Source organism: Mesoplodon mirus (assembly GCF_964341445.2).
Source record: "Mesoplodon mirus genome assembly, chromosome: 11".
Taxonomy (NCBI): Eukaryota; Metazoa; Chordata; class Mammalia; order Artiodactyla; family Ziphiidae; genus Mesoplodon; species Mesoplodon mirus.
In genome coordinates this window covers 58,538,737-58,564,930 of record NC_138987.1, presented here as the reverse complement: position 1 = coordinate 58,564,930, position 26,194 = coordinate 58,538,737, and the positions used below count along the sequence as shown (strand labels likewise).

Sequence of the window (26,194 nt, the reverse complement as noted above, 5' to 3'; positions counted from 1 at the left end):
TGGGCCTGGCTTGGGCCTGGGGTGCCCCAAGAAGCACAGGTGTGCCCCTGGGAGACCCGAGGCTTTGACCTTCCCGGAAACAAGGCATGACTCCAACTCCAACTAAACGTTATAGAAACTCTTTATTATTAGACAAAAATAGACTCTTTTTTAGCCCCCTTTTCATGTGATCCTACTCTGATCTCTCTGCTCAGAGGGGAGGCAGAGGAGGGAGTGCCTTGCTCCCCACACTCTCCCCTCTCCCTGCCATGCTGGGACCTGCAGCTGGGTGGAGCTAGCAGGGCCTGTCTCCGCCAGCGCTGATGTTCTCGCGCAGGTAGGGCCATCCCCATCTCCTTCACGCTCCACTGCTGATGCCTCCTCACCCTTCACACACCCATCTCTGCCATCTGCTCACATGCAAGGTCATCTCATGGGCCCGTCCACTTTGCTTAGCAGGCTGGGGGCGGGGAAGGAGAGCAGTGTCCCAGGCCGGTGTCCGCTCCCTGTTCCTAGGGGAGGGGCTGGATCCCGGGTCTCCTGGGTCCAGGCCAGGGGAAGTGAGGGCTGTGGGGTGCTGAGAGGGGCGCAGTGTCGACGTGGGCTCGGAGCTTGTGGCCTTCCTTCATTTTCTCTGGCCCAGCAGAACTTTGGTGATGAAGGTGACAATGGCGCCTGCAGGCTGATCTGGGTCAAGCTCTGCAAAGAGGTGACACACATTCTCCCAGGGGCTTCCCGGCTTCTTGGCCACGAAACCAAAGATCCTGGGGGTACAAAGGCAGGATGGGGAGGGCTCAGCATCCCTTCCACAGGGACTGCCACGCCAGGGTTGGGGAGGAAGGAGGTGCCTCGATGCCACGCCAGTGCCATGCCATGCCATGCCATGCCAGGGAGGGGCGACTGCACTCCCAGGGAGGCTTACTTGGAGGTGGTCCCATCCGGGTTGGTCCATCTGCAGAAGGAGAAGAACTGTGAAGGGATGCACCCGGGGAATAGCTACCAACGGAAGAGCTGGGCTGGGGACTGGGGGGCAAAAGGGCTGGGAGGGAGAGGGTCACCTCCGGTCCTGAGGGTCAGTGCTGGCGAAGGTGATGCTGTTCACTGGGTAATGGCGGCGAAAGAAGAGCCTGTGAGGAGGAGGGTGGGGAAAGTCACCCGGAAATCGGGGCCCCGGGGCCTGCGCCCCCGCCCCCGGGGGGCCTGGCACGCACACTCACTTCCTCTGGTTGTCTGTCAGCGTGATGCCCTGGGCTGAGACCTTGAAGTGGACAATGGCTGGCGTGGGGCGGGGGCTGCAGCTCAGAGCTGCGGAGCTGGCCCGCGCCACCGCTTGGGGGCCTGTCAGCGACTCCGTCTCCACTGAGGTCAGGTAGAGCACACTGCAGGCTGGGGGGGCGGGGGGTTGGAGGGAGCAGCGGCTCTGCCTGCCCCCAGGTCTATCTTCCCTCGATCCCCCCACCCCACCGGTCTCGCACTTTGCCCAGCTAGTGCGCTTGGGATGCGTGTCACACAGGTAACCTGTTAAAAAGGCAGATTCTATGACTCCCCAGGATCCACAGTCAGAGGTGCTGGAAAGAGGCCTGAGAATCTGTGTTCTAACAAGCCCCCTCGCCGCAGAGCCTAGACCAAGGACTCCCTCTCCCACTGTGCCTACAGATGCAGGGCTCCCCCTGCCCTCATGGGTTAGATGCATCCGTCAGGGCCCACCCACCCACCTCAAGGCCTTTCAGTGCCCCATGTATCAGCAACGGCCCCCTTGGTGCCCAGGGCGGGGGAAAGGAGGGAGAGGCCCGTACCGGCGCCCTGACGTAGGAGGTCTGCCGCTGTGCTCATGTTGGTGGGCACTGGGGCCTCTGGGGCCTCCTCCAGAGGATCTGAGGGAAACGGGGGTCAGCGGGGAGTGGCAGTGCTGGGAGCTGGAGGGCACCCTCTGCCATCCCCGAGGGAAGGCAGGCAGGCAGGCGGGAAGCCAGGGCCTGGGATTCTGCCTTTGGCTGCAGTGGGTGGGGAGAGGTGGGAGGACAGATGACCGGACACCCACCTTTGCTGGGAATGCGCAGGCAGCAGGGCAGGGACAGCGGGGAGATGGAGTGCTGGGAGACCAGGGCCGACAGGCTGCCTGCAGGGGAGAGGCGAGCGGGGTCTCGAGGCACCCGGAGATACCTGCAGTCTACCTCCTCTTGGCCTCCCTGGACCAGCCCAGTGCAGCCTTCCCAGCCCCCGCTTCTCACCAAAGTAGGGCTCGCTGGGGCAGCCCTTGATCTTCACCCCTTTGGGCCCAGTCTCAATGAGAAAATGGCGGACCAGCTGTTCCAAGGGGTCCCCTGAGTGGAGGGGAGGGGAGGGGGAGGAAGGCTTCATCAGATTCCAGGTTCTGCTTCTCGCCTGATGGAATTCTTTCCTGAGCAGGAGAGGACACTTGCTCCCTCTCCCCACTAAGAAGTGACATGGCCCACCCTGCCTTGTCTGGCCTCTGGTACCTCCCCACACCCCACTCCCCGTTTCCCTCATGTTTGGCCATTCTGTACCTTTCCAGGGCTGGGCGCTGGGTGGGGGCGTGGCCACCTTAAGAGCCAGCCCATAGGCTCCTTGGAATGAATGACTGTCCCTGATCAAGAAGGCCCCAGGGTCCTTGTCCTTCAGCAGGGCAATGGCTGCAGGAGGTGGGAGAAGTTTTCTCAGAGGCTGACTGAGCCCCAAGGAGCCCCTCCGCTCTGCTGCCCAAGTTCCCCAGGCCTCTGGCCCTAACAGCTGCGGCGACAGCACCCGGGACGCCACTGGGGAGTCAGCGCACAGAGCGCTGACAGTGTTAGACCTCCTTGGGCCCGAAGCCCAGAATCACCAGCTAGAGAGGGGCTCGGCCCAGAGGAGGCCCGCTGAGACGGGGAAGAGGCACCGACTGGAAGGATGGGCTCCAAAGCTGAGCCAGAGCCCTGGACAGGGGTGGGCGCAGGCTGGCTTCTCACCTTGGTCACGGGACAGGTGTGGCTTATACCAGAACTTGGACGTATCCTGGACAAACTTGACGTTGCTCTGGCTCTCTTGCATAGGGGGCTCTAGGACAGGGAGGGACTGAGCTTGGCCTCAGGGCTCCCCAGTCCCCATGCCATGCCCCTCCCTGGGAAAAAGGGTTCTCCCGAGGTGGCCCCAGCCACCTGAAGGCCTTTATACCTGGGGGTTGGGGGGCATTATCCGGAAGCAGAGGTGCAAAGGTGACATGGTGACTCGTGCCTCTGGCTGGTGGCGATGCCTGCTCTGGGCCCCAGGGTCCCGGCTGTTGCCCAGGCCCCAGCAGGTGGCGCTTCTCGGGAAGTGGGGGCTGGGTGGGGCCACTGATGTCAAAAGATGCAGCCAGAGGGAATGCAGGTACGGGTGAGCTCCGCGGCGGCGGCTCTGGGCTGGGCACAAGCCAGGGCATCTGAGTAGGCACAGGGGTGAGGGGGGACCCGTCCGGGCTGTCCGGGGAGTCTCGAAGGCCCTGCCAGGGGGCGTGGCGGAGGCCGGGCAGGGTGGTGGGTACAGGGCCCCTTGGACTGGCGCTGTCCGAACGGCCCCCCGGGCTCCTCTCCTGAGGCCAGTCATTGGGTGAGCTGGGCGGGGAGGCTGAGGAGAAGGGACCAGGGGCCGGAGGCTCAGGCCCACTTCTTGCTGGCAGCTCTGGAGCTCTTTCAGCCCCTCCCTGGGAAGCAGGTGGCAAGGCCTCTCCGGGACTCAGTCTCTGAGTGGGCGCCAAGGTGGGGGACCTAGTGTCCTGCCGTCGGGCGCTGCGGGGTGGGAGGGCGGGTGGTTAGTAGAGCCGCAGAACCCCGTGAGAGCTGCCCCCACCCCAGGCTTCAGGGTCTGCCCGGACCAGTAGGCGCCTGAGCTGCCCAGCCCCTCTGGGTACCTCTCCTTGCCCTGGACTGGGCTGCTGGTGTGCAGGGGCGTGGAGGGACCGGATAGCTCAGAAGAGGCACTGCACTGGGCATCTCGGGGAGACCGAGGCAGGGTGCTGTGCCCGCTGGGACTCTCCCTCCAGGACACTGGCTCCGGCGACTCTGCAGGGAAGGTGAGAGGAGGGGCTGTGAGCCAGGAAGAGCCCCTTCTGTCTGGCTTAGCTCTTTCTCACTCTGTGCCTTCCCCCACCATCTTCCAGAGCCCTCCTCTGCCCTGGGCACTCCCCATCCCAGTGCCCTCACCTGCAGATGCCAAGGGTCCTGCTGGGGCCAGGTGCCCGGGCGGCGGATACCTGTCCCCTCCCTCCTCTGCAGGGATCTCGTAGCTGAGGTTCCTGGATTGCGGGTAGGGTGGACTGCCAGGGGAAATGGAGCCAGCCCGGGGGGAGTGGGCACCAGAGCTGGGATACCTTCTGCCCTCGCCTGGAGACCCGCAGCTGTGAGGCGCCCGGCCATACGCTGGGCAGTAACTGGGAACCGCTCCTCCATAGCCGTATGTCACCAGGGCAGGGTACCCTGGATGCCCATACCTGCCTTCGGGGCACATGGCGTAGGAGCAGCCCTCATGCCCTTCCTCGCCTGCCTTGGGTGGCTTCAGGCAGCTGTAGTCAGGCACTGGGGCATGGTGGTGCCCGCAGGCAGGCACCAGCAGGGGCAGCGGGTGCCCAGGTCGCACCGGGTGCAGGAGGGGCTTGCCAGCCTCATTCGCCCACCCCTCTCCAGCCTCCCTCTCCAGGCGCAGCCCATAGAGGGCTGCCGTGGGCAGCGCTAGCTTCTCCTCACAGGCGGGGCATGAGCACAGGGCAGGCAGCCCAGGGTCCTCCAGGATCACCACCTCCCGGTAGCCTGGGGCGCGGTAGCCAAAGTCCCCGTTGGTCGGTTTCCCCAGCTCAGGCGGGTAGGGGTACGGCCCCTCGGACAGTGATCGGCAGAGGCGCCTCTTCTCCACGGAGGCCTCAGCATAGCCCTGTGGGGGCCCCTCGTAGGCCCCATAGGCCAGCCGCCTCCTCTCCAGGGTCCCCTCTGGCCGGTAGTAGCCCCCATTGGGGACCCCGCAGGGCTCCCGGTAGCCCTGGCGGCAGGAGCAGTGGCGGCTGAGGCCAGGCCTGTGTCCGGAATACATTCCAAGGCGGGGGCCTCCGCCCGCTGGGGGCTGCTCTTCATCATCGAGGATGGCCGTCTCACGCCCAGCTCCCCGGCCCCCGGCGGCCACGCCACAGCCCCCCAGGAGGCGCTCCAGCTCCCGCCGCTCGGCAGCTGTCGGCGGTGGCCGGCCAGGGGACTCAGCGGCTGGCTCTGTGGTCAGCGTGGATGAATGGCCAGAATCGCTGCTGACAGAGAGCAGCGGGGGCGGGGGCGGCTCCGGAGAGGGCGCCGGCGGGGTCTGGCGGGGGGCCCGCTGCACCTGGGCGTAAGGACTGCCATCCAGGGGTCCCCGGGTATGGGTGACGGAGTCTGGATGGGGAGAGGATCCGGGAGGAAGGGCAAGCAGGTAAAATGGGGAGAGAGAGAGAGAGCGTGTGTTAACAGGGGACAGCGCAGGAGACTCCAGCTCAGGGGGCGTCTCTTGGGAAGGGTGTCTGCCTGGGGAAGGAAGAGTGTGCCCCCCAAAACTCCACCTCCTGCCACCCCACGCCCCACACACCATCCACACTGTCCTCGTGGTGCAGGTTGAAGTTCTCATAGGAGTCCCAGCGCACGGCAGGCTCTGCCGTGTTGTAGTCAACAGAGACCGAGGGCTCGTTCCGTGGGGTGCTGCCTACGGAAGGGCACCCGGGGGTGAGGAGCGGGGAGGGACGGCACCCCCCGCCCCCCTGCCGGGGCCAGGGCTGGCTCTCACCTTTGATCTTCTCTGGGCTGGAGGAGAAGACGAACTCCACCGAGGCTTGGAAGGGGAACCTCTCGTCTGCGGGGAGTGGACGGTAAGAAGCCAGGCGCCCACCCACCCGCCCTCCCTTGGGCTCCAGCCCCCACGCCACTTGTCTCCAACTCACCGGTCCAGGCCTCGTCCAGCTGGTCCTTGGGGAAGGTGAGCCGTGGTCCATGGATGGTACACGTGTGGAACTGGACTCGGAACACGAGGGTCCGGTCAGTCCCCCGGCTACCCCTGTGATAGCACGTCACCTGGGTGAGGGGAGGGAGACCGGCGTTCAGGCCCTCGTGTCCACTCACGTCTCCTCGGTGCTTCCACCCTGGGGACTATCTGGCCACGGTTCTGCCTTGCCTGAACCCCAAGGTGACCTCCCCATCAGGAGGATGCCCTCTTTGCCCTCCCATCGGCCTCGAGTTGATGGCTCACCAGAGACTGTGCAGCTGGCGGCTTGTACCACCGCCCCTCACCCCACCCCCAGGACTCTCCCTGTCGCTAAGGCCCCCTCACCATGACATCGCCTTTGAGGAGGAGAGCTGGCTCCAGGCTGATGCAAAGCTGTGGGGGACCAGGGCCTGCAACATGACTGGGGAAGAGAGAGGACAGAGGTGAATCAGGGGCACTCGGGTGTACGGGTGGCTGTGAAGAGTCAGGAGGGAGTTGGGAGATTGGAGACTGAGCACTGCCTTAGTGAGAGCCCTGTAAGCATCAGCCTCCCCATCTATAAAACGGATTCTGTGATGCTATTAGTTTGTGGGTGCAGTGGCTGGAGCTGAAGGCCCAGCTGTCTGGGGAGGCTGGAAAAATAGGGACCGAGGGAGCAGGGAAGCAGGGGCCTGGGAAGAGAGCACTCACTAGATTCCAGATGTGTAGACAAGCTGCATGGACTGGTAGATCTTGAGGAAGGGCTGGAAACCTGGAGGGGCAAGAAGGAGAAGGCACGTGAGGGGTGCTGAGTGGAGGGGGTGGGGGACAGCCCGCTCCCTGGAGTACATTCCAAGCAGACTCACCCGTGCCAGGTTCAAAGGCTGGCAGCATGGGCACGAGCACGTAGTGCAGGAAGAGAGGGCTGCTGTTCATTCTGATGGAGCCGGACAGCAGACCACTGAAGTAGCTGATATACCTGGTGGGGGGACGTCAAGGAGGACGTAAGCCCCTTCCTCAGGAGATCCCCTGGTGTCATCTCAACTACGAACGCTGCCCCAGCCACCCTCTCCTCGGCGCTTCCCTCCCACCTTCCAGCTCAACAGAGATTTCTTCCTTGCATCTAACCTCCATCCTTCTTGCTGCCTCCGAGGTTTTGTTCTTGCTGTTCCCTCTGTCTAGAATGCTCTTCCCCCAGATCTCTGCCTCACGTTACATAGCGGTGGGCCCTGACTGTCCTGTGAGTCTCCGTTCATCACGAGCCTCAGCTTTATTTTTTGTATAGATAGCACCTGTCATCATCCAAAATGACCTTGTCTCCTTATTCACAGGTTTATTGCCATCTACCCCACTAGCATGTAAATAAGCCCCACGAGAGCAGGGACCCTGTGCTTGTTCTGCATTCTCAGCACTTGGCACAATCCCAAGCACACAGGAGGTGCTCCAGGAAGGTGTGCGGCATGAATGAGAGAAGCTCGGCCTTGGTAGCCACGGAGAGAACTGCTCCTCTGGCCCACCCCCACCTAGGCTGCTCACCGGCGCTGGGAGGGCTGCAGCTCCGAGGCCACCTTGTCCTCACAGAACTTCCGCATGGTGAGGGTAGCCAGCGCCTGGTCCGCCCTGGGGAGAGTGGGACCAGTGTGGGGTCTTAGGGGCTGGTCTCCAACCTGGTCTCCCATCCCTAAGCCCCAGGGGAGGGAAGAGAGGTGCGATTTCCCCCAAGTCTAGAGGAGGCCCAGAGTGGTGGTGAAGAGAACTAGAAACCCCAGTCACTTTACTAGTTGTTGGACCTCGGGCATTTGTTCCCTGAGTTTTAGTTTCTTCCTCTGTAAAATGGGACAATAAGGCCATGTTATGGGTTGAATTGTGTCCCCGCAAAAGATATGTACCTCAGAATGTGACCTTATTTGGAAATAGGGTCGTTGCAGATGTAATTAGTTATGATGTTATACTGGAGTAGGATGAGCCCTTAATCCAATATGATTGGTGTCCTTAGAAGAAGAGAAGAAGAGACACAGACACACAGACACACAGGAAGAAGGCCATGTGACAACAAAGGCAGAGATTGGAGTGATGCATCCTCAAGCCAAGGAACACCAAGGACTGCTGGCCAGCCCCAGGAGCTAGGAAGAGGCCAGGAAGGTCTCTACCCAGAGTCTCAGTGGGAGTGTGGCCCTGCTGACACCTCAGATTTTAGACTTGTAGCCCCCAGAACTGAGACAACAGGTTTCTGTTGTCTTAAGCCACTTAGTTTGTGGCACTTTGTTACAGCAGCCCTAGGAAAACTGTGGTGAAGTACAAGTGAGAAAAAGGAGGTGGAAAGGTCAAGTTTAGAGTAAATGGCTCTTCTGAACACTGAGGTGGGCTTCAGAGGAGATGGACTCGTCAAGGGCCAGCTGGAGGAAGGGTCACTGGGGAAGGGGGCGCTCGGGGCCGGGGAGCCTTACCCTGCAGAGATCTTGCTGTAGTGCATGTAGGCAGAGACGATGACCCCGAGCTTGCCCTTGCTCCCCTAAGGACAAAGAGACAGGGATGCAGGGCTTGCTGGGGGCCCTGGCTGAGGGCACCCCAGCCCTGCGAACTCATGCTCCCAGCTCACCTTGCAGTACAGTACGACCACATGCTGCGGGTCAGCACTGAGCCACGTCTCCATGGCTTTGCAGATGGAGCACAGCTTGTCCAGTGGGGGCGCGTGCAGCTCAGGCCAGCCAAAGTCCTGGACCTGAGGGGTGCAGGAATGGGACTGGGGCTGGTGGCCACCAAAGAAGAGGTGGGTGGGGGTGGAAGAGGGGCCTGGAGACAAGGTCAGGGGCCTGTTGGCTGTGTCCATGGCAGCTTCAACACTTCCCTCACCTGGACAATGGGTTGATACCTGCTGCACCATGCTTTGGGGTGTCCCAAGTGACGTGTCATATGGGAAAGTGCTTCAGAGTGAAGCAGATGGCAATTGCTACTATTAATACCGAGGAGGCAGGGGGTGATGGCTTTAATCCCCTCCTACCTTGGGGTTTAGGCGGGTCAGGTCGTGTCTTTTCTCTGAAAGGTTGAAGAGCTGCAAGTAAAGAGGGGGCATTAGGCGAAGTGACCCCAGGCAGCGAGGCGCGGTGATGCGTGGAGGTGGTATCGCCCGCTGTGACCCTAAGGAAGGGTCTTTCTCCAAAATGAGGAGGTCGCTAAGGCCCAACCTAGCTCGTACAGCCCAGTCGGCGTTCCAGGTTTGCGCCCGGGCCCCGCCCACACGGGGCTCCGCCTCCGCGGCGTGACGTCAGGGAGGGGCCTGGACCTCCCAGCCCTGTCGTTGGCTGACTGAGGCAGGTCCCGCCCCTCACCAGGTACTTGTCGCGGTGCTTGGATTGCAGCACGTGAGCTAGCTCGCGCAGGTGGCCCCGGTGTCGCTGTTCGTCGGGCCGCGCGGGGAAGGCGGCGGCCAGGATCCGCTCCGTCACGTAGGTGAGGTCCAAGTCCCAGCGGCGCTCCATGAGAGGATCCAGGCTGAAGCTCCTGGGGAGGAGGCGAAGTCTGTGTTAGGAACAGGGCGGACAGTGGGGGTGGGGCGGGTACCGGAGGCTGGTGTGAAGGAAGGGTGTTTGGCTGACTACAGGTGAGGTCTCCTGGGTCCTGAGAGTGGGTGGGACCAGCTGGGGGGCAGCGCTGGCCTGGAGAGCTTTGTTGGGGGGGCCCTGCTCTGGGGTGAGGTGTGAGGCCAGCGGAAGGGGCTCATATGGGACCACACCCCACGCCCTCACTTACCGGGGCAGAGTGCTGCGTTGCTTTGAGTAGTTCAGAGACTTGGTGGATCCCTGGTGGATGAGATGAGACTTTGCACACGTCTTTTGTGCCCCTCACTCTAGGCTCCCCACTCCAGAGTTCCATGAACTTTTGCCTCAGAAGAAACCTAGGTCCTTAGTCCCAGAGCTACCTGCTTCCGCCCCCCTCCTCCAGCATCACCTTACCAGGTGCTCTATGCGCCTCACAGGGGCCGTGTTTCTCCGCTAGAGGGAGATGGGGGAGGAAAAGGGAGTGGTTAGGGAAGCGGCAAGGACCAGCTGGTGTCCCTGTGAGGGATGTACTGGGGCGGGGCGGGGGGGAGTCCTAGCCCCCAGCAGGCCCAAGAGGACGAGAGCAGAGGGCTCAAATGTTTTCCCACTGCCTCAGGGTGACCGCTCTCCACGTTAGTCCGTTCAAGGTAACCTCCTGGGGGCCCTCTCTGTGGCCACCAGACCTCTGGACACCGCCGCAGCCAGGTTCCTTGCCTCGGTCACCCCATCCCAGAGCATACTCACCAGCTCCGTGGGAGGCAAGGCCTGACAGGACGAAGTCACCTGGAAGGAGACGGGAGTGAGGAGCTGAGCTGCTGGTGAAATGGGCTTTCCCGGGCTTAAGGATGGGGCCACCCCTCAGCTTCAGCAAGAAGGTGGAGGGGCTGTCAGCAGATGGGCGCAGGCTGCAACTGAGGTTCCTCTATTTAAGGGAGCCTCCCCTCTGGCCTCTCGGTCCCCCACCCCTGGGCCCCCCACTTGTTACTCTTGGCTTCCAGCCCCCTGCCCACACAGACCCCCATTCATCCAGCTTCAGGGCAGGAGTTATATATAGAGCCATGCAGGCAGGCCACGGCCAGGGACGGACACTGGCCTCTTTCACTGGGAGACCCCGCCCCTGGGCACACAGCTCCCCAAAGCCAGCTCCAAGGCCCTAGGACCCCTCACACTGCAGGAGGAGGACCAGGGCACCTCCCCAGAGATGCGGCTGTCTCAGGTTCCCAGTGGACAGTGGGTGCTATCTACACCTTGCACCTTCTGCCCAGCCTTTCCAGGGCCTAGGACAAGACCCACTCAGGCATCCTGAGGACCCTTCCCCAGAAGGAAGGCACAGCCCATCCGGCTGCCAGTCTCCGAAATCCTGCTCTGACACCCACCCACCCCACCCTTCCTCCTCCTCGTTCTCCTCCTCTTCCCCACCCCCCATCCACTCGCCAGCTGCAGCCTGGGCACCGCACCAAGACAAACGCTGCGCTGTCGCTGTCTGCGCTGCCTGGGCCAGCCCTCCAGGGGGTGGAGTAGGGTGGTTCTTAAAGGGCCCAGTACAGTACCCTCTCCCACCCAGCAGGGGTTCCCCAGTGATGAGAAGGGTAGAGGGTTGATGCCAGTGTGGTCAGAGAAGCCTGTTTCAGAGGAGGAAGGGACCCCAGTCCCCCTCCCCGCAGCAGGTACCCACCTTTGCTTCACATTTTCTGTGTGCCGCCACCTTGCAGACTAGAGGGGATGGAGGGGAGGAGAGGGGTTAGCAGGGGCCCACTGGGGCAGTGGCAGGGGTGGCCCTCTCCCATCTCCCCAGGCCCTGGAACTAGATCTTGGGACTTCCAGGACTCCGGCTGTACTGAGCTGGCTGGAGTGGGGGAGCAGGGGCAGAGTTCAAGGGAAGCGCATGGCAGTGGTGCACTACTGCCCAGGCCAGGGAGGGTGGGAGCCAGGGGTAATGTTCTAGCGGGGGTGCGGGTGAAGAGGAAGCAAGGGAGGAAAGCCTCCAGTCTCAGGTGACGTGGGAAGGTGATTTAGAGTACTGGGTCTCCTGGGGTGCTGGGGGAGCAAGGGCTGTTTGGAGGGGACGCAGTTCCTCTTGGCTCCCACGTGGCCCAGCCCAGGGGCAACACACGCAGTACGGGTTCTGTTCTGCAGTCTGCCTGCTGGGGTTGTGCAACCCAGTGGTGCTGGGTGATGCTCGCAGAGTCACAGCATAGGGCAGGGCACCTCACCTCGGCACGAGACGCCTGTCCCATCGATGGTCACCTTACACACTGCACAGACCGGTGGTTTCTTCCGGAAAACCTTCTCCCGGAAGCTATGTGGCTCAGCTTTCCTAGGCTAGGTGGAGGGACAGACAAGACAGAGGTGTCAGCTCCCACGGGCCCATCTCCAGGACCGGGCCGGGGCCTGAGCACTGCACAGTTTCTCTTCTTCCATCCCAATAAAGCCCCCAAACTCGTAGAACGCACTTGGCCACAGCTGTTTCCGGGCAGTTGTAGGGCTTGTCCTAGACAGTGCATAGAACCTGGCCCCTTGCGTCACCCTAGCTGGGTCAGCTCCTCTCCAAGGGATCACTTAGGCCCCTCACGTGGCCCTGGTGTGTGATACCCTTGCGGTCACTGCCACCCAAGCCCTAGAGCTTCCGTCCTGGTGTGGGGGGATGGCGCTCCCTGACTCCGCTATGAAGACAACCCGTTCTCCTCCCATCTTGCCCTCCCCAGCTGGAGGCTTCGGTAGAGAGTGAGCAGGGAGGGGGTCAGGTATGAATGTACGGTGTCAGTCACACAGCACCCAGACTGACCCGGCAGGAGGGCCTCAGCCAGGCCTGTTCCCCTGGTCCCGATGTCCCAGTCCTCCAGGCGGCTGACACGCCCTCCTCCCCCTACTGTCAGAACAACATGTTTACTCATTGTGCACCCAGGCGGCAGGCAGCAGTTGTGTAAGGAGGGGGCTGTAATGCTCAGAGGGAGAGGCAGATGGAGGCATGACTTGGAAATATTTCGCTGCCTTACTGCTCCGGGATGTAGTAAGCACCCCGTCACTTGAGGAGGTTCAAGTGGGATTCCAGCGTTGGAGGGGGAGAGGGTGGAGCAGATGCTCTGAGGCCCCTCCCCACCCAGAGTGCAGTGAGCCAGGAGGCTGGGATGCCCCCTATGGCCCAGGCCTACCTCGTCCCATCCCTCCCATCCTCTGGGGACCATTTGCTTCCTTGCCTCTTCTCTCTTCTACCTATTTTTCTCCTCCTCTGGCGTTCAAGTTCCTGCCTCCCTCCCCCATAGTATTGTCTCATGTTGCCCTGAGATGCTTCTTTTGGGGTGAGGCTGAGAAAATGTGGGGAAAGGCAGTGATGGGGCCTCCAGGCCCCTCAGCCTGGGGATGCAGGCAGCACCTCTGGTCTCTTGGCTGTCCCTGAAGCTTCTGGATTAAACCCAACTTGAACTCTTCTGGGCTGGACTAACTCTCCCAGACCCACTAGGAAACTTGGGTGCATTTTGGCATTAATGGCACACACAGATGATATCAGTGGAAAGCAAATCAACCCCCCGCTTGTCTAAAGCACTCCTGAGACCTGGCTGCCTCCCTCCCTCCCTCCCTCCCTCCCTCCCTTCGCCACCCCCATCCCATCTCCCACAAAATTCTCAGCTTAGGGACGTCCTCTCTGGGGTTCCAGAATAGTACCCAGGAAGGTCCTACAATGATGTATACCTGCCTGGGTGCAGGGCTGGCCTGGGCTAGGGCAGGGAATGTGTCAGGGGAGCTGAAAGGGACACCAGGTTTTGCCCTAACCCTAACGTCTGCTGCTCACGCCACAGCCAGACCTGGCCACTCCAAAGGGAGACAGTAACGAGGGGATGCGAGGGGATGCGGGACAAGGGGAGACGGCTGAGGAAGCCGAAACTGGGAAGGGGGTCTGGCCTGAGTCCTGGCCCCCTCCCCCACTGCCCACACCTCCACCCCTGCCCCTCCTCTGCCCAGCCAATGGGCACTCCTACCCTGTTGGTGGCCCGGCTGCTGTCCCTCCTCCCCAGGGCTCTGAGCAGCCTCTCCACTGGGCCGCTGGACTTCATGGTGTCCGGCTGCCTGGGGTGCCGGCCGTGGGGCCCGAACAATGCTGGGGCCTGGCCCGGGGCTTCCTGGAAGCGGCCTGGCGGAGGCAGCCACTTCCCCTGGGTGGAGAGTAGGCTGTCTGGCTGGTGTGAGGAGAAGCCCAGCCCTGGAAGTGGAGGGGAGTGCAGGCGGGAAGGGGGCAGGTCGCTGCTCCAGGAAGTGGGGGCGGGTGTGGGGGGGTAGGAAGTGGGGGAGGCCAGGAGATCAGATTCCCAGGATCTACCCTGCTGGGAGTGTCAGCCCAGGATCTTTTGCCCTCAACCCACCCTGCTCTGGAGCTGCCCCATGCCCAGGGATCTGCCCTATCCAGGGATCTGTAGGACCCTGAGATCCAGCCCCCAGTGGGGCGGGGCAGGGGCGGGGTGGGAATTTAGGTCTCAGGGCCGGGCTCAAGGGCCAGCGGGGAACACCGCGTCCCAGCCAGGCCAGCCTCCCGGCCTGAACTCTCAGGCTCTCTGGGGACTTCTGGTGGGGGAAGTGGGAGCTGGGAATTGTGACCCCAGCCAACTCAGGACTGAAGTGCATCTTGAGGGTCAAGGAGAATGGGACTGAGGGCCAGCTTCCTGCCTCAGTTTCACCAGTTGTGAAGAAACAGGAAAAGGAGAACGTGCACTGGCCCCCTGCCCCCACCATCTACACTGGAAGGTCAAATTCCAGCCGGAGTCTGCTCTGCGCACAGGAGCGAGCCATCCTCCTGCCCCAGCCCGAGGCATTTGGGGTCCTTCTCCTGAGAGCTCCCCAGCCGCTCTGCTCCTGACACAGTCCCCTACTCACCTATTCCCTGGCTGGTTTCTCTCAGGTCCCTAGCTCTTTTGAGCCTTGCCACCCCAAGCTCTAGATCTGGGCCCCCTCCCCCGCCCCCCGAGCCTGAACGCTACCTTCATGGCTCTCCCAGCTCCGTTCTCCTTCCTCAGCAGCTGTCCCAGGGCCCGAGGACCGGACAGGAGGCCCCCCTCCCAACACATACTCCACGCCCCTCCGCGGGCCTCCTGCCTCCCTCCTGGGAATGCGGCCAGCTTCCTGTCCCGGAAGTTAAGGGAAGGAGGTGGATTGGGGCCTTGGAAAGGATGCGGGGGGAGTAATCTTCCGAAAGTATAAGGGGTTAATAGCCTGGGGGTCCTCAGCCCCAAGCCTTGGACAGCAGCTCCCCAGAGCAGTCCAGTGGAACAGTCCAGTGGCTTGAAAGAATGTGCAAATGTGCGTGCCCCGCCCCCATTTGCAGCGTATTACTGAATGTCCCAGGGCTCTGGAAGCTCCCCCAGCTCTGGCTACTCCCACCAGGTCCTTAACCTTCCCTCTCCCTCCCCCAAGCCCATTCTGGGTTGGTCTAACCCTGCCACTGCGCTGCTGCTGGGATGAGCCAGCCCACTCAGGACACTTCCTTGGGCTGCCTGGACTGGGTCTACCCTGAGGCTTCTCCCTTGAAGCTCTAATTCTCCTTGCAGGTCAGGAAGTCTGCCCTCAGGGTACCTTAGCCAGAGGGAGGCCTAGCCTGTAACCGGAGAGGGGCACTGGCTCTGCAACACACTCCCACCCCACGAGCCCTGGCTGGGTCCCAGGACATTCCAGGCCCCTGGCCAGTGTGGGCAACCGGGCCTGGCCTGGTCCAGTCTCCAGCCCTGCTGGGAGCAGGAGAGGTGCTGTGGTAGTGGTGGGATGGCCCTTCTCCCCTCCTATTACAGTTACCCAGACCAGGACCCCTCCAGCAGGCTTCTCTCTACTCCTGCTGCCTCCCGAGAGGCTGAAAGTCCCCTCACCTGGCAACAGGTCCCCAAACCTTCTCTGACCCTCGCTCTTGTCCTCGTGGGTGGCTCACTAGCCCCCGTGTTGGGTGGCCAGGGAAGCATGGCTTTGAGTCCCTCCCCACCCTGTGGAGCACCTCTTAAGTGAGATGGGATGGGAGAGCGCTGAGCCTTCAGGCAGTGCTGAGAGGAAAAGCAGCTCGCTGGGGCAGGCCTGGGAAGGCCAGGCCAGACCCCTGGGACCCTCACCCTCCTCCTGTCTGGAATTTTCCAGAGCCCATCAGTCTCTCCCCCAGCCTGGCCCCCTCTTACTCCCAAGCCCTGGGTTTGTTTGGAGAAACCCCTCCACCCAACACTCCCCCTGCCTGGAAATAGCTGTGGTTGGATGAGCGGCTGGGAGCCCAGCCGCGAGGAGGGGTGAGGCCCAGGGAAGGAGACAGGGAGGGAAGGCAGAGTGTGCGAGTGTGCGAGTGTGCCCAGGGTGACCTGGAGAATTGACGATGGAAGCCGAATCTGCCTCGGTTTCCCCAGATGTGAAGTAAAATAGCAAAACCCTGACTCGCACTCTCCCCGGCCAGTTCCCGCCCAGGTCCCGGGCCTGCAGGGGCGGCGTGTGCGCCCGGGACGCGCGAAGGCGAGACTGCCGGGCCGGGGAGTGACCGTTGGCCGGCCCCGCCCCCTGGTCACCTTTCCGGCCTCCGGGCCCCGCCCACTGCCGCCCCCGGCCCCGCGGCTCCCGATCCCCGGCCCAGCGCGCCCGCCCCGCTCCCCGCGCCCACTCGCCCCACCCGGTGGCCCCGCGCCCCCTGGCGACCGCCCCCGGCACTGCCCGCCGGGCCGTGGCGCACAGGCCGCCGCCCTCCCACCCGGCGCAGCGCGGCCACTCACCTGCGGGGGGCGCCCGGCGGGGCGGGGGCGCGGCGGGGCGGGGCAGCAGCAGGGGGAGCCCCCGGGCCAGCCCATCTCGCCCGGGCCCGCGCCGAGCGGACGCGGAGGAGGCGGAGGAGACGGGGCGGGCGCGCTGCGCTCGCCCCTGCCGCTCCCTGTGCCGCCCTCTCCTCCCTCCCGCGGGCTCCTCTCCCTCCCTCTCTCCCTCCTTCCCGGGCTCCAATCCCCACGTGCCGCCCGCTCCCCGCCCCTCGCCCTTCTCCTTCTTCCTTTTCTCCTCCCCACCTCTGGCGAACCCACGCGCCCAGGAGCTGGGAAGGAGGCATGCGGGGACTGGCAGAGACCCTTGGAGACCGGAAGAGACAGAAATGCGGGGAGAGATTTTGAGAGAGGTGGACGCGGAGAACACAGGGACAGGAAAATCTCAAGAGTCCTGAAGAGACTGACCCAGAGGGACACAGGCAAAAAAACTTACGAGCCAAACAGACGCAGAAGAAAAGGTGGACACAGGTCCAGAAGGCACTAGAAACAAGGGTGCAGAGGACTGCCTCGGCCTCTCTCAGTCCGGCCCCTCCTCCACAGGAGTGCATTTGGGAGTGGGCCTGACCCCGAAATCAGGGGTCACCTGCGGCCTGGCCTAGTGGGGCTAGCGCTACCTACCCACCGGGGCTTCAAACGAAGGCATCTGGTATCACTTCTGTCCCAAGTCGCTGGGCGCACTCCTCTGGTCCTCTGCCACGGGAGACTTCTCGAGTGCCACCTAGTCTGCCCCAAAGGACTCACAGCTGAGGACCTTCAGGTCAAGTTCAACCTCCTAACCCCACGCCTAAGCTCCAGTCAGCCCAAACATCGCCCTGCTTTGGACCTGGACTGTCATTCCTGTTCCCTAGGATAATTTATATTAAAGTCTTCCTCATTTAACTCAAGTTCCAGGCTTTCCAGTGGACATGGAAATTTATTCTGTGGTCTAATCTCATTCACTTCTTTTGCAGTGTCTGGATCTGGTACTGGATAGGAACTTCCTGGAGTTGAGTTAATGGGCTGTGGGGCTGGTTTGAGTTGTGCCACCCTCGAGGGGAAGGTAGAGGGAAAGGATGTCTTTCTAGAAGCTCAGTCAATCTATTCCCATTCCCAGGTTCCCCAATGTTCTTTAGCAGTGAGCACTTCCTGAACCTTTCTCCCTTCCTCACCCTCCCCACTGGGTTTTCCATGATGAAAACTGGCGGGGGAGGGGGGCAGGCGGATTCTGAGGAGCCGGTGCCCAGGCCTCAATGCCCAGTGCCTGCTCAAGGCAGCCAGTATCGCCAGCACTAAGGCCTTCTATCCCTCCCTGTCTCCTCTCTCAGCTGGGTCTTTTCTGTGCTCATCTAGCCTTTGGCAAAGGCTGAGAAGTCTGGTTCTGATTACGAGGGAGTGGGGCACCTGATTCTAATCTGGCGGCAGGGAAGAGGCTGGGAAGCTGCGGTTGGTGACAATGCAGGTCCCTCAGAGACTGGCATTTGGGAGGGGTAGGTGCGGCTGGGACCGGGGAGCCTTGATCTTACTGCTCTTGACTGCGTTGGTGTCCAATAGGCAGAGATTAGAGCGGCAGGAGTCACTGGGATCTGGAGGAAGGGCCGGGGGATTGGAATGGAGCGGAGGAGGGAAGAGGTAGGGAGGCACTGGGAGAAGGTGAGAGGCCAGAGTCTGGAGAAGACCAGAGCAGAGAGGAGAACCAGGGAGGAGGGATCAGAGGCTACTGGCGAAGGGGCAGGGCTGAAGGTCATTCTGTGTATTTTGGTAAGATTTGATTATGTAATCGAGATAGCCAAGATATGAAAATTCACTCACTTCTATGGAGCCTAAGTCTACCTCTTTTAAAATCTTGCTCTTTCCAGAGTTCATTAGGGTCTTTGGCTGGGCCCTGGGATGCACGCCAAAGGGTAGGTCTTAGAGGTACCGAAGGAAAGACTGGGACCCAGAGAAAACGTACTTGACTGGATCCCAGAACGATGGGAGGGCTAGAGCGTCACACTCATGCTGGTATTGCTGCCCCTAAGAGGATTTTTTTTTTTTTTTTTTTTTTTTGGCCACACCGCCCGGCTTGTGGGATCTTAGTTCCCTGACCAGGGATCAAACCCAGCCCCTCAGCAGTGAAAGCCCCAAGTCCTAACCACTGGACCGTCAGGGAATTCTCGCTAAGAGGAACTTCTGAGGTTCCAAGGAATTGGGGGAGGGTCGTAAGATGGGTAGCTGAACTTCCAGGGCAGACTTGATTCCTGCTCTCAATGTGAGGATGGGGGAAGGGGGCTGCAGGGGGGAAGCTGATGAGGAAGGTTGAGAGTGAGAAAATATAAAAGGTGGCTTGGAGGGGGTGAAATTATAATGGGTGGCACGTGGCACATAGGGCCAGCCAGGCATCCTGACTACCAGCTCAGAGCAGAGGGAACTTTAGAAAGGAAGGGGAAAGGGAGGAGAAAACCAGGATCGTGTTAGTGAAGGTGAAACAAGTTGAGGAACACCCTCTGACCCTTCATGCAGGTCTTCTTACCTTAACTACGCAGGGGACAGCCCATCCTGGCACGGAAGGCTGAACCCCCTCCTCCCTGGTCTGGGGTGATCCCATGCCTGTGACTGAGTGTGCTCAGATCCTGGGGGTGGGGGACTATAGGAGGAGAGCATTGAGGGAGTAGGCTGGTCTGGCTGGAAGAGGTCAGGGGAACGTCAGGGGAGGGTTTGGGCTCGGGGAACCAGGAAGAGTGGGGGAAGGGGAAGAGCTGTCTCCAGAGGCAGATCTCCTAGCTGAGGACAGAGGCTATATTGTCCAGCTGGGCGGTTGCTGCAGCTGGGCGGGGAGCTGCACAGCTCGCCTCTTCCAAACTCTTTCATTTTGCTGAGGCTGGGGGGTGAGGGAAGGCAAGTCTTCCCTCCACATTTGTGGCCCTGGGGGCTACAATGGTTGCTGAGAAACAAGGTTTTATTTGAGAAATAATGCTTCCCAGGAGCAGATGTGTAGCTCTCCCACTTCCTGAGAAACCAGATGCTGTGAGCTCACTTAGCGCTCAAGGTGACGCCCTCAGCACTAACTGGGACCCTGCCTTGGGATCCAGAGCCTAGTGTTTGACTCTGTTTAGAAGAAACTAGGCCATGTGGATTGGAATACACGAGGGACCCGACCAGACTGAAGTTGATGCCAAACCTGCAGCCTCTGGTCGCTCAAGATTTACGTAGGTTGACAGGGCTGACCCATCCTGGGACCCATTTCCACGGTTGGGCTTCTGAAAGAGTCCACACATTCTTATGACTGAGGATGGGGGCCATACCGGTGCCTACCTTTCCCTTGAACTTAACAGTACCCTGTTGGGCCACGGTACAGGGAGTTTACCTCCCTGCCTTTTCTGTGCACAACCAACACGAACCTCTTTGCAGTCAGCCTTTCCTAGCTTCATCCTTCTTTCCATCGTCATTTACCCAGACCTCAGTATTACAGTGAGGGGAGTGGCTTGAAATGAAGGCTTTGGAGGATGTGACTGAGGCTGCTGCCTGCGGCGGAGCTGTAGTATGCAAGCGCTGCCTTGTAGGCTATAGGTACAGGCAGCCTGGGCCGGAGCTGCTTCTCCCTACCCACAGGGATCACAGCACACGGAGCCACTCACCGGTCAACCTCAGAAGTCAGCGCACCAGCCGTCAACTACAAGAGCAGCTGCTGCTGCAGTTGGCCCAGGAAAGCCGCCTGTGTCACTGTGCTTCCATCTCCTTACACCTCCCGCCCCACACTTCCTCTTGGCTCCAAGTCCCCAAAATTGTCAACTGAGGTTTCCGTGGCTTTCTGTGCTCCCACCCCCTTGTGACCTTAAGGATTCTCTGCCACTGTTCTAACCTCCTTCCTGCCTCGCAACAATGAAGTCTGTCCCTAGCTGTTTGGAAAATTCCCACTGCCTGTGCATTAAAAGTGGCCTCAGCTGTAACCCAGACCACCCTGTCAACCGTAACTCCACTCTGCCTGTGTGGTATAGCCTAGGACAGCAGACACATCACCTTTCCAGACTGAAGGGTGGAGGTTTATGGAGACACCACCTCAAGGACATGAGGGTTTATCTCTAGAGTTCCCGCTTCATCTTATGACTAAAATAAACAGTACAGGAAATATAACACAGATACTCTCAAGTATTAAAGGTAAACACCAGGTAAAAATGGAGGGGAGCTGATGCAAATTCCCAGTTTTGGGGCCTCAATCAACAGATTCCTCTTGTAGTCCCACCCTCCACCTGCATAAAATGGTGTCCAGTACTGAGAGGAAACTTTAGAAAGGGTGTGTGTGTGTGTGTGTGTGTTCGAACAAAAAATGCAGAATGCGGCATGCACACCAAAACACTTAAGCATTAAAGTGAACTTTAAAGATCAGATTTATTTGGAGAAAACAAAAAACCCCACAACCTAAAGGATGGGATTTTACATCTCAAGACATCTCCCAGGTATTAAGTCTACAGATTACAAATCATTTTCATAGAAGATATTTTTGTACAAATTTTACACGTATTGAGGAGCGGGTCATAAATCCCCGTTTGTTTCAACAGGGTGGCAGGGTAGAGGAATGGGGGAAAAAAACAGCTTTTTTGGACACATCTATTTGGAAGCAGACATGAAGAGGGCAAACCCTACTTTTTCATCATCTATAGCAAATGGTTAAAAAAAAATACCCTCTCAACCTTGGGTATCTCTAAAAGCCACTTCCTAGCTACTACCCACTCCAAGCCAATTATTTAAAGTTACTTCACTTGGTATGTCTTTTATGTCCACTGGGTAAATGATTCATTATGCTCACTGCTGCAGCACTCATAAACCAACACCCCTGCACGGCTGTAAAGGGTCTAACCTAGGACTGATGCAAGAAGAGACCAAGATGTCTTTTCTCTGCAGGTACCAATATTGCCTGTAAGGACACCATCTGTTGAGCTGACAGTACCAAGGTGCACATAAAAGCAGGCAAGTAAAGCTACTGTGTTGCAAGAGAAGCCAGGACCTTGTGAAATGTTCTTCTCCATTATCATTTATTCTCTCAAGGGGATGCTAAAGAAACAGAACCAAAAAAACCACACATTGGTCTAAGCCACATTATAAATCCAAACACTGGTGTGGGATTTCACTTGGAGAGAAGGAAACTTGTTTTTTAAAAAGCCCCTCAAACCCCAATCAAGGTTGTAAGAAAGGCTCCCAATTTTACCACCCTCGCTCACCACCTAAGACTGGTAATTCTAAAGTTTTCTGAGGTGTAGAAGGGGTCAAAGCAGCAGGAGCACGAATGGCTGGAGGGAAGGAGTATCAAAACACGAAGGAGCCAAGATCTGCTTGAGAAAAAGCAGGGATGCTTCCTCACTGGACAGCTCCCAGGGGCTCTAGAGAATGCTTAGGAGGTCAAGTATGTGACTTAAGCAGAAGCTGCCTGTGGGAAGGTAACAGGAAAGAGTAGCATGAACGTAAGACAATGCAAGAGTCTAAATTTTTAAAGCTTCAAGATTTCAACAGAATGTGGATATATTTGAACTTTCAGAAGGGATAGTGTTTAAGAAAGGGTGAAACCAGGACACATAAAAGACCTGGGAATTCCCACAACCCCTAAGTGCTTCCTGCTCCAGGAGGTAAATGATTATGTGTTTACTGGAGGTCATACCATTTTCCCTGTTACTGGTGCAAAATAATTCATCAAATCCCCAAGCTTCTTTTCAAATCACGATTTCCCCATTTACTTTGGTCACCAAACAGTCCCATTCTTCAGTGGCCTGTAGACTCACTTCCACCTACCCCCCTGGGGGGCACAAATGAAGGAACTCCCCCTTAGGCTGGCCCCAGTAACTCAGAGTTAAGTAAGAGGTGGGGCTGGCAGCCTCCTGGAGACTAAAACAACATCAGAGACTAAACCTACCTTGCCAAGAACGGAGAATTTATTCAGATACTGTTTGCTAATTCATGTATGCCACAACAGGGTAAGAATTAAAGGTAGAAACCTCACACTCTTCCTCATAACCTGCCTGCTGCCCAACCAGATTCCAGACACTGCATCACTGTCACTGCCACCTTGCTAAACGGAGGCCCCTAGGCACTAATCACACAGGCAACTGCACGTGTCATACAAATGCACCACAACTTTAAACTTACAGCATTAAAAGCTGTACGTCTCTCTCTGGCTACATTGGTGATTCTCCAGTTAGTTCAATATTTTAAAGGCTGCAGCAGCATGCAAAAGAATTTCATTTTGTTTCTTTAAAAAAAAAAAAAAAAAGTTAAGAAAGGTATCCAGGAGATGGTGAGTTTTATTTTGTCTTGTCTGGATAGAGGTTTGATTTGCTCTCGAATGTTCCAGGGTGGTGAGAGACTAGGAGAAAGCACAGAATGCAGGTCTATTCGGTGTAATCTTCTCCCTCATTTTCATCTTCACCATCAACGGCAAGAGCAGCATACTTGCTTGCAGAACTGAACTTCTGTAATAGACAAGATCGATAAGAACAAGCAGCAATGCCTATTTCCAGCCACTCTGTTTGCAGCCCCAAATGTACAGGATTTCAATGGCAAAAGTAAGCTACAATAAGTTGAGGGCAAGTCTTTGACACTCACAGAGGCTGGATTTTCTTCAGCTTTCTTTGGCTCAGGTGCAGATCTGGAGTCTTGATCCTTTTTGCCATCTTTCCTGCAGAGACATGAACAACTTTAGGAGAGGACTCTCCCAACACTCACAAGCAGTTCTGAGGTACTGAATACGCACCTCCAATCAACAGTCTGGCTATCTGGACATTTTGTAATCTAGATTCTCAGAATTGTAACTGACTATATTGGTTGACTTTAATGGGTTCACAGTGGGAGATCTGGCAAGGCTTGGAGAACCAAGAACTTTCTCATACAAAGACACAGGTAGCTAGCATCAGATCAAAGGTTACAAATGAGCAGGGAACACACACGTACCTATCTGACTCCTTCCAGTGGTCTTTGTTCCCTCCATCTCCTGGACCACGGCTGGAATTTCCACTTTGGCCTTTTGGGGCACTCACCCCATCTACTTTATTTTCATCTGCTTGAGTGGAGACACAAAAATAAATGGAAGTCAGTAAAATAAACACTCTTCCTCTCCCAGGTTTCCCTTAAGCTGAAGAGAAGTGTGCCCACATGTACTGAGGGAAATGAAAACTACCCCCAATCCAGATTTCCTTCCTAAGCCCTTCTTCCCTTCTATTATCAGACACAGACACACACACACACACACACCGCAAACAAGATCCACTAAAAAATTCCACCTTGGGGTTACGCCATCATAAAAAGCAAAGTGGAAATAAGGACTATGATGCTGTGTAGTGACCTTGGCCTTGCAGATGGCAACATTTCTAATCTGGACTGAGCAGGTCAATTTCCTTCCGATTCTTTTTTTTCCCTTTCAAAGAAATGTTCTACCAGGAAAGGGCAGGGCTGTTTTCTCCAAAAAGGCCACTCCTGCCCTCTACTGGCAAGAAAAGGCAGACAATCAAAGAACCTTTAACACAAAAAAATGGGTGCAAAATACAATGATATTCAGTATTTTGTGACTCCTCTATGGGGACTTTTTTATTTAGGCCTCTATCTGGGCGAATAACCTATTCCCCTCTTGGCCTTACCTTTCCTTACTGGTCCTTCCTCAGATGGTTGAGCTGGAACTACTTTCCCTCCACCACTAGAAGGAAAACATGTAATCACATCCATCAGCTATCTTAGGGAAGGAACAGGTAAGAAACTTCTACTTCAAGTGAAGTTTTACAGAGAACCAAAAGTACATACTTAATGCTGTGAAACATTAAAATATGGGAAAGCAACAATGAAAGCAATTATGTGAACTTGACCAATGTCATGCCCTTTAGAATTATCATAGTCATGCTAGGTTAATCTTATCCCTCTACTTTACAAATGAGAATCCTAAAACTTAGGGAAGTGATGTGACCCCCAAGGCCGTACTGCCAGAATGTGGCATTGGCGGGTTCCGATTTAGAGTGTGTGCAGGTTGAGTCACCAAAGTGATGTTAACCAGCTATCAAAACTCCAGAAAACTGAACCACCAGCAAGCACACCACAGAATTTGAACTATGACAGCAAAGATGGCAGAACTTATCAGACGCCATGAGGCCAGTACCCCGCAGGGCACCTTCCACCATGATAGCACAGCACTGAAGAGTCTATAGCCAACCAACTGCTATGTTTCCAAGCTGACTCACCTTGTAGGGGACTGCTGCTCTGTGTCTGAGCTCTGAGATCGAGCAGGAGGGTTAGAACTTCGCTTCACCCAAGCATTCTCCTTTGGTGGAGGGGCTGGCATTACCTTTAGAGGCTGTTCAGGTTTGGGAGGCTTAGAAGTTGGAGACTGACAGTCTTCCTCTTTATTGGGTGTTTCATTTTCTAGAGACTTCTCACTCTCTCTCCTTCGTGAATCTGTGAAGTCAGAATGGGAAGGTCAAAGCATCTGGAAAAAAGGGCTTATTGGACAACAATCTATTAAGACCTCAACAGAGTGGCAAACGGTCCACATCTGAGTTTACTGCTTTCCATCATTCTTTTTTTTTTTGCAGTACGCGGGCCTCTCACTGCTGTGGCCTCTCCCGTTGTGGAGCACAGGCTCCGGACGCGCAGGCCCAGCAGCCATGGCTCACGGGCCCAGCCGCCCTGCAGCATGTGGGATCTTCCCGGACCGGGGCATGAACCCGTGTCCCCTGCATCGGCAGGCGGACTCTCAACCACTGCGCCACCAGGGAAGCCCCTCCATCATTATTCTTAAATACAGACCTGAATTTGATACCCAATAGATAAAATTATCCCCAAACTGGTTTCCAAATGTCCTCTGGCGAAAATGTTTTACTGATGCAAGAGAAACAGGAAAAATGATGACACTCCAAGGATAGCTATCTGACCTCTCCTAGGAATGAGAATTCTTTATTTTAGGATTATCATCTTTCTGTATTCTCCGTGTTAGAACGTTGGTACTTGAAGAAGGATACATATATGTGTGTGAAGGGGACCTACAATGAAATTGTAAACTCGAGGAACCACTGATCACCTTCCACATAGAGGCTCAATGCACATGTGCACACACACCCGTAACAGAAGTCTCTTCTGGTACACATTTCTCAGACTTTTCAAAGCAGATGTGAAAGTCAGATCAATCCATGCTAATACTCCAAAATCTCTGCATAATTTGGTTATGTATAGGTTATGGAAAAGGGCAATAATGAGATACCCACCCTGGTCTGACTTACTTCTGCCAGATGTGGCTGAGGTCCCCGATTGTGATGACTCACTTCCTGTCCTCGATCGTTCCCGTTCCTGAGTTTCTTCACTTCGCCAGCTTGGGTGTCTGTATAAAAGAGAGTTAACAAAATACATCATGTCCAGCTCAGTGAAGGCCACCCTGGACCCATGCCGACCCCTCAGGAACTATCGCTTATTAATATTTCAGCGTGCTGGCTTTATTTACGTGTGGGTGCACGCACCTGTCTCTTGCTCAAACCGTTTGAAAGCGGCAGACATTAACATTCTTTGGCTCTAAATACAGGTATCCCCTGCTTCTCCAAAGTTTCCTTTATGCCACTTCACTTTTACAGAAAGATCCATATATGCTGCTGCTAACCGAAAGAAATCCAAAGAGGATTTCTGCTTTTACAAAAAAAGACGAAAAGCGAAAATAGCATTCAGCGATTGTTCTGCAGCAAGCTGTTACCTGTTAGCAAGATGTGTCCTAAAATAACTGCTTCTTCACTTTACACCATTTTGGCTTATAAGAGGTTCCGTAGGAACGCTCTACTTTTGGACAGCGGGGAAACAAGTGCCTCAGCAAGTGTCAGCTAGGGTTAAGAACATTCCCCTACATAATCTACGACTCTGCCCTCCCTTAGTGGTAACATAGTTCCACAAATTGCTCAAAACCAGGCCTAGCTTTTCAGCGTATTATAGGAGGTGTCTACCCTATTGGATGTCATGCCATCTTTTTAATAATAAACGCTCCTTTACACTATCCTG

General features: G+C 57.3%; 2 protein-coding genes across 12 annotated transcripts in view; both read right to left on the bottom strand.

The window, feature by feature from the left end:
• Nucleotides 1-103: 103 nt before the first annotated feature.
• On the bottom strand, nt 104-16,359 carry TNS2 (tensin 2). Of its 8 annotated transcripts, none has more exons than XM_082635037.1 (30): nt 16,190-16,359; nt 13,445-13,618; nt 11,681-11,789; nt 11,143-11,180; nt 10,212-10,250; nt 9,882-9,920; nt 9,679-9,728; nt 9,258-9,429; nt 8,930-8,980; nt 8,528-8,650; nt 8,376-8,440; nt 7,465-7,548; nt 6,795-6,907; nt 6,640-6,700; nt 6,295-6,370; nt 5,909-6,038; nt 5,755-5,820; nt 5,560-5,673; nt 4,158-5,369; nt 3,866-4,016; nt 3,151-3,743; nt 2,946-3,035; nt 2,508-2,633; nt 2,211-2,303; nt 2,021-2,098; nt 1,776-1,853; nt 1,197-1,365; nt 1,038-1,106; nt 902-931; nt 104-743 (listed from the first exon to the last, which is right to left on the bottom strand). In XM_082635037.1, exons 1-30 carry the CDS (start codon nt 16,262-16,264, stop codon nt 605-607), a joined length of 4,407 nt encoding a protein of 1,468 aa, XP_082491163.1. In that variant the 5' UTR covers nt 16,265-16,359; the 3' UTR covers nt 104-604. The 8 variants fall into 8 exon arrangements, 7 of the variants coding, with proteins under 7 accessions (XP_082491163.1, XP_082491157.1, XP_082491158.1 ...); XM_082635031.1 differs by lacking the exon at nt 16,190-16,359 and adding an exon at nt 14,438-14,508 and having other exon boundaries at nt 1,197-1,497; XM_082635032.1 differs by lacking the exon at nt 16,190-16,359 and adding an exon at nt 14,438-14,506.
• Nucleotides 16,360-20,556: 4,197 nt separating this feature from the next.
• EIF4B (eukaryotic translation initiation factor 4B) overlaps nt 20,557-26,194 on the bottom strand; it is a 28,437-nt gene continuing 22,799 nt past the window's right edge. Inside the window, exons 10-15 of one of the 4 annotated variants that reach the window (XM_082636195.1) lie at nt 25,420-25,532; nt 24,400-24,613; nt 23,809-23,864; nt 23,126-23,231; nt 22,781-22,853; nt 20,557-22,647 (exon numbers count right to left, since the gene is read on the bottom strand). In XM_082636195.1, the coding sequence (XP_082492321.1) occupies nt 22,567-22,647; nt 22,781-22,853; nt 23,126-23,231; nt 23,809-23,864; nt 24,400-24,613; nt 25,420-25,532 (643 nt within the window). In that variant the 3' untranslated portion in view covers nt 20,557-22,566. Of the gene's footprint in view, nt 22,648-22,780; nt 22,854-23,125; nt 23,235-23,808; nt 23,865-24,399; nt 24,614-25,419; nt 25,533-26,194 lie in introns of all 4 variants that reach the window. The other 3 variants (XM_082636194.1, XM_082636197.1, XM_082636196.1) reach the window with 3 other exon arrangements.

Bases quoted from the DNA above. Each gene is read 5' to 3' on its own strand.
- TNS2 (XM_082635031.1), bottom strand. The intron at 6,039-6,294 runs GTGAGGGGGCCT...CCCCTCACCCAG, and splicing joins TCCTCAAAGGCGATGTCATG to GTGACGTGCTATCACAGGGG. The intron at 3,036-3,150 runs GTATAAAGGCCT...TCCCTGTCCTAG, and splicing joins TAATGCCCCCCAACCCCCAG to AGCCCCCTATGCAAGAGAGC.